General features: G+C 52.8%; 1 protein-coding gene across 1 annotated transcript; it reads right to left on the reverse strand.

Annotated features, from left to right (window-relative positions):
• LOC115850922 (sialic acid-binding Ig-like lectin 13) lies at positions 1 to 6,688 on the reverse strand. The gene is made up of 10 exons (XM_070044341.1): positions 6,640 to 6,688; positions 6,190 to 6,573; positions 5,694 to 5,972; positions 5,432 to 5,479; positions 2,784 to 3,041; positions 2,654 to 2,698; positions 706 to 802; positions 326 to 358; positions 245 to 291; positions 1 to 17 (listed from the first exon to the last, which is right to left on the reverse strand). The coding sequence occupies exons 1-10, from the start codon at positions 6,686 to 6,688 to the stop codon at positions 1 to 3; spliced, it is 1,257 nt and encodes a 418-aa protein (XP_069900442.1).

Here is a 6,688-nt window from a genome sequence, read left to right on the forward strand (position 1 = left end):
TTAGTGATTATTGGATGCTGGAGAAGAGGAGCGGGGATGAAAGGGGGCAAACCCCGTCCTTCCTTCTGGCCTTAGAGATGGGGGCCACCTTGTCATCAGTGTGACAGGGAACCCAGCAGAGAAGTGGGTTTGGGGAGGAAGATGGCAGCTCCACTTTGGGTACGCTGAGTGGAGCAATCCTGGGGGCCATTCTGGGGCAGGTGTGCAGTGGGATGTTGGGTGGTAGGATGCCGACATCACTCACCCAGAGGGGTAACCTGGAATGGCGCTTGCAATAGACGCGCCCCCTGCCGGCCTGGCGTTTGCATCTGACACGCCCCCTGCAGGCCTGGCTGCCTTCCTCCTGCGGGACGTCACTCTGAGCCAGAGAAGAGACCAGGCTCTGGTCAGATCGGGTGCCGCGGGCCGCAGACTCACCCTGTTCCTTGTTCAGGGGCGGGGGGATGACTGAGGTGGGAGAGGGCAGGTATGGCCCCACAGACACTCTAGAGCACAGCGGCTACCCTCAACCCTGACACTGGGTGGCGAGGAGACCCTGCCCCAGGGGACTCCTCACCGCCCCCAAGCCCCGCACCCCCATTCCCCCTTCCCGTCAGCCTCCTGCCAGCCCCGCCCCGGCCCCCTCCAGCGCTGGTTTCAGGGTGCAGCCACCTGCATCCTGCCCTCCCCACCCCTCCCCTCTCCCCTCTCCCTGGGGGTGCTCACAGGAGGGCGATGAGGACCAAGAAGAGTAGCGGGATCTTGACAGCCGCTTCCCAGATGGCCGTCAGAATCACCTGTGCTGCGACGTGGCCCGACTGCCCTGCAGGAAAGTGGGACCAGGATGGAATCATCTGCTCAATCCTGTGTCCTTCCGCTCCCAGGAGGACTCTGGACGTTGGTCTTACAGGCTTTCCTCATCCACTGGATGCCGAATCCCGTGTGCCCGGGGTATCAGCCCACCCCATGCCCTTACCTTCCAGCAGCTGAACAGAAAACAAAAATGCATAAGTTGGACTTCATAAAAACGAAAAATTCGGCTCATCAGTGGACTGAGAAAGTGAAAAACCAACCCCTTTAATGGGAGAAAATATTTGCAAACCATAGATTCGATAAGTGTGTGATATCCAGCCTATATAAAAGCTATACGAAAAACAATTCAAGAACAAAAAGACAAACAACGCAATTTTTTAAAACGGGCAAAGGAATAAAAAAATTCTCCAAATGACCAATACGTTCATGAAGAAAATGAACAACGTCATTACTCGCTCCATAAATGTAAATCAAAACATGATGAGATATTCCTTCACACCCACTAGCAGGCTCGAATTTTTTTTTAAGGAAAATAATGTCGACAAGGATCTGGAGGAATTGGAACCCTCATACATTGCTGGTGGGAATGTAAAACGGTGCTGCCAGTGTGGAAAACATCTGGCAATTCCTCAGAAATTTAATATTAGAAACTACCATTTGACCCAGAAATTTCACTTCTAGGGACATGCCCGAGAAAACTGAAATCAATGATACAAAAAAAATAAAATAAAAATAAAAAGGAAAAGTATAGCAACGTTCATAGCAGCATTGTAAGAGCCAAAAAGTGGAAACAACCCAAACGTCCATCCACTGCTAACTGGATGGAGATAAGCTGGCGCATCCGCGCAATGGAATATTATTCAGACAGAAAGGAACTGATACTGATACACGCTCCATGGATGATGCTTGAGAACGTTTAGCGAGAGAAGCCGGACAGAAAAGGGCACTGTTTTGTAACATTCCACGTGTATGAAGTATCCACTATAGGCAGATCCAGAGACATGGAGAGCAGCCTCCAGACCTGGCCACAGCAGAGCCATGAGGTTCTGGGCCCCGTGGACATTCCACAGAGACAGAGAGCACTGTGGGAGGCTGAGGGGCCTTGCCTCTCCTTCCTTCCAGGGAGGGGGACTAAATCTTCTCTCCTGGCCCCTATTGGCCCTGTCCCTCAGGGTCCACGGTGATCTTTTGTGCCTTCAGAAGGAGGTGGCAGCAGGAAGCTTCTCAGACCTCCAGGTCAGGCCCAGACAGCTCTCCTGGCCCTGCCTGGTGGCACCCCAACACCCAGGGCAAGGGATGTGCGTCCGGGCATCACCTGTCAACACTGTGGTGGGCACTGCTGAGACAGCCCTAATGGGGCTCTGTCCAGATGGGGACCAGGTGTTATGACCAGTGGGAATACAGCAGTGAGGGGAGCGCTGGACTCCAGAGAGGGCTCAGGGTGAGGGCTGAGGGGCTGACAGTCACAAAAATGGCCCAAAGAGATGTTGGGACAACGAAACTCTTCTGTATGATACTATAATGGCAGATACATGTCGTTATACATTTGTCCAAACCCATGAAATGTACAACAGCAAGAGGGAACCCTAACGTCAATCATGCACTTTGGTTGAAAATGACGTGTCAGTGGAGATTCATCGACTGTAACAGGCGCCCTCTGGCGGGGCGTGCTGTTGGGGGGAGGCCGTGCGTGTGTGGGAAAGGGCAGCGGGGACGAGGGAAGTCTCTTTACCTTCTGACGAATCTGCTACGAACCCAAATCAGTTCCTGAAAATAAAGTCTACTTAAAAAATGCCCCCGCGCAAGGCCTTCGGTGACGGAGAAAGATAAAGACCATATTTAGAACAGCCGCAGTGCAGACCCTCCTCCTCCTGGGAGCAGGCGGGTCCCAGCAGCTGCGGGGGGTCTGTGGGGAGAGATGGGAGGGATCAGAGGAGACTCTCCCCTCCCTAGAACCCAGGCGTCCTTCCCTCAGGTGTGTTCCAACTCACTTTTCACAACGAGGCTCAGAGATGCTTCCTTGGACCCCAACGGATGCTGAGCTCGGCAGACATATTTCCCATGGTCCTCCAGTTCCACCCGGGGCAGCTCCAGGACCCCTGGGTTCGAGCAATTGGAGGGGCTCAGGGTCAGGCTCCCCCGGATCCAGCTCATCCTGGCAGGAGGGTTGCTGTCGGCAACACAGTCCAGGCGTAGGAACTGGCCCTCCTGGACTGGGAGAGATAGGCTTTGGCCCAGACTTTCAGGTCCTGGCAGGACAGAGAGAAAGCTAGCTTCAGTCTGCCTGTCTGTCTGTCTGTCTCTTCCATTGCCTAAGGGCTCATATCTTCCTGTTTTGTAGCACTTGTCAATGTCCTCTGTGTAAAAACTCCCATCTTGGCCAATTTCAAGCACCTAATTTGAAGCCTCTGAACCCAGAAGTGGGAAAAGATGGACACAATTGCACAACTGGCTCTCGCCAACCAGTAAGAGCTAGTCTCAGTACATCACTGAATGCAACTTAAAAAAAAAATGGCGGGGGTTCCCTGGCGGTCCAGTGGTTAGGATTCCGTGCTTCCACTGCAGGGGGGCACAGGCTAGATCCCCGGTTGGGGAACTAAGATCCCACAAGCCACGCAGTGTGGCCAAGAAAAATGGCATGTTTTTGCCTAGCAAAATCACCATGCACTAAGTCAAAAGCCCATGATTAGGATGAAAAGAAATCCTCTCAACTTATACACAGATGATTGCGTTAATATGAAAAGAGTTTCTTCAAATCATCAAGAAAAAGACCACAAAGAAATAAGCATGGGGCTTCCCTGGTGGCGCAGTGGTTGAGAGTCCGCCTGCCGATGCAGGGGACACGGGTTCGTGCCCTGGTCCGGGAGGATACCACATGCCATGGAACGGCTGGGCCCGTGAGCCATGGCCGCTGAACCTGCACATCCGGAGCCTGTGCTCCACAACGGGAGAGGCCACAAAAGTGAGAGGCCCGCGTACCGCAATAAAAATAAAAAAAAAGGAATACGCATGTTTTTTAAACACAATGAAAGATACCCAACCTATTCACAAAATGATAATGCAAGTTAACATGATAGTGTATTCACTTATGGTATCAGCAAGGATGAAAATGTTTAGCAGGGAAATAGACACATAGCAGGGGGTAGCGTAAGCAGAACAACTTCCATGTAGCTCGATTTGGCAATATCTGCAGAAATTACAAACATGCCCTTCGATCTAGGACTTTCTTCTCTCTCAAGAGTAATCTTCCAGACCCACACATTTGTCTTGTCTTTGCAAAGGATTGGAAACACCGTAGTTTTCCACTAACAGGAGACCTATTAAGTACTTTATCATATAATATACTTCTAATTGGAAAACCATGGGGTCATCATTAAGAATGAAGAAGGTTTCCTAGGTAAGATACAGGAGAATCTCCAAGATATACCAAGTTTGAGAAAAAGGCGAGTTTAGTTTGTAGAAATGTACCAACGTCACTTCCTTAGTTGTGACAAATAGGCCACGTGGATGGAGGATTTTAATGATGAGGAGAGAGATTTGTGGAAAGTCTCTGTACCATGTGAGTCTAAAATTACTGCATATGAAAAGTTTATTAAAAAATACTAATAGAGATGCAAAGCATGTGGGTAGTATGATCTGCATATATGTGTGTGTTTTAAAATGTACATGTGTGGGTTCTGTTCGAAAAGATAACCAAGAGGGGGGATACACAAGTGTTGAATACTATTTCATTCTTGTTAAATTGCGCTAGGGACTGAACCATGTTCCCCTCACCTTCATATGCCAAAGCCCTAACCTCCAATATGATGGTATTTGGAGGTATTTGGACGGGTCTTTGAGAAGTCATTAGGGTTAGATGAGGTCATGAGACTGAGATTCTCACGATGACGTTAGTGTTCTTATAAGAGATACCAGAGAACGTAGACAAAAAGCAGCCGTGCACAAGCCAGGAAGCGAGCCCTCACCAGGAACCCAATCAGCCGGCGCTTTGAGCTCAGACGTCCCAGCCTCCAGAGCTGTGAGAAATAAACTCCTAGTTTTTAAGCCACCTAGTCTCTGGTATTTTATTATGGCGGCCTGAGCTGACTAACACACATGGTATGCTTATTCTTTTCTTTTCTTTTCTTTATTTTTTTCAACTACGTTCTACTTTTTGTTTTATTTATTTTGGCTGTGCCGTGCGGCATGCAGGATCTTAGTTCCCTGAACAGGGATCGAACCTGCGCCCCCTGCATTGGGAGCGTGGAGTCTTAACCACTGGACCGCCAGGGCAGTCCCGTATGCTTACTATTGTAAACAATAACATTAAAATGAGGGAAGGAAACTGAAGGAGTAGGTGGGGTCTAGATCCTAAGGAGAATGAGGGCAGGATGTGGGACAAGGATGGAGCCCTGGCAGTGGGGACAGCCACGTCCAACAGACAAGGAAGAGGCCATGCGATACCCCATGAGAGCAGGGCCAGCGAAAGGGGGAGGCCAGTGCGTAAGCTGATGAGCCAGTGGGGGTTGTCCCACCTCTGCTGTCCCCTCCCCGGGCCTGAGCCTCTCTGCCATCTGAGTTCTGATCCCCAGCTCTGCTCCGAAGGGCAGAGACACTTCCACTTCCACCACACCCCTGGAGAAGAGAGGTTTAGACCTACCTGTGTCTTCCTTCCGGAACACTCTGACGGTCGGCTTCTGGGGTGCATCTGGACAGACAGACATAACAGTCCCCTTTTCAGCGGCAGGAAGGTAGGCATTGGCCCTTTTCCCCAGAGACACTAGAAATAGGAAGAGGGTGGAGTAGTGTCCTCTTTCCTTCCTCCCCAGTTCCAGCTTGCAGGGCTCAGCATGCAGTAGCCCAGGCCCTCCCTCCCGTCCCCAACGCCCTCCGCCCTCAGGGACCCGGTGTCCCGCGCTCACAGGACACGTTGAGCCTGATGGTTCTGTCTGCGCTCACGCCAGCTCCGGGGAAGGTCACTCGACAGGTGAGGTTGGTGCCGTGGTCCTGGGGCCCCAGGGTGAGGGTGAGCACCGAGGAGTGGGGGCCCTTGGGGTGCAGGGAAGGGAGGGCAACCCCGGTCCAGGAGAAGGTGTGGGGTGTCCCCCTCTCACAGGCCCATGGCACTGCACAGGTGATATTCCTGGGGAGGCCAGATTCTAGGGTCCCCTGGACGTGGATGTCGGGTGTCTGTGTCAGAGCTGAAGAGGAGAGAGAAACAGACCCAGGTCCTGGACGCGGGGCCCCGAGTGTGCCCCTCAGAGCTGTCTCTGCCCCAGGCCAGCCGCAGCGGCCTGTCCCCCTAGGTCCCCTTGGGCCCCTCCCAGGATGAGAAGACAGGGGGTCCCCTCCCAGCCCTGCCCTGGGGACACTCAGGGCTCCTGTGTCTGTGTGTCCTCTCCTTGACACAATCCTTACCTGTTACATGCAGGTGGAGCTTGCTGTGTACATAATTATATTTCACAGAAGGCCCGCTCTCCACCCTAAAGAAGTATGTCCCCGTGTCTCCCTGCCGTGCATCTCTGATGTCCAGGGAGCAGTTGTAGGTCCGGGGGTCTCCAAGGAGGTGGAATCGGCCCTGGGTGTCTGTCAGCACCTCACGACCTGGGTCGTTTGTGGCCACTGGACGATCCTGGTCGGTTCTGGCCCCGTCCTGGAACCAGTAGCCGAAAGCTGGGACAAAGTTGTCCCACTTGTCCCGGGGATAGTAGAAGCAGCAGGGCACGCGGACACACAGGCCCTCCTGCACCGTCACGGACTCCTGCACTTCCAGCCGGTATTCGCTGTCCCAAGCCAGGGACCCTGCGGAGGAACAACGATCGGCTGCAGCCCCTGCCCCGCCCACCCGTCTCCCCGCAGCCCACCCACATGCCCACAGCAGGGACAGCAGCAGCAGCGGTGGTGGCAATAGCAGCAT

The sequence above is a fragment of the Globicephala melas genome, chromosome 19, assembly GCF_963455315.2.
Source record: "Globicephala melas chromosome 19, mGloMel1.2, whole genome shotgun sequence".
Lineage (NCBI taxonomy): Eukaryota > Metazoa > Chordata > Mammalia > Artiodactyla > Delphinidae > Globicephala > Globicephala melas.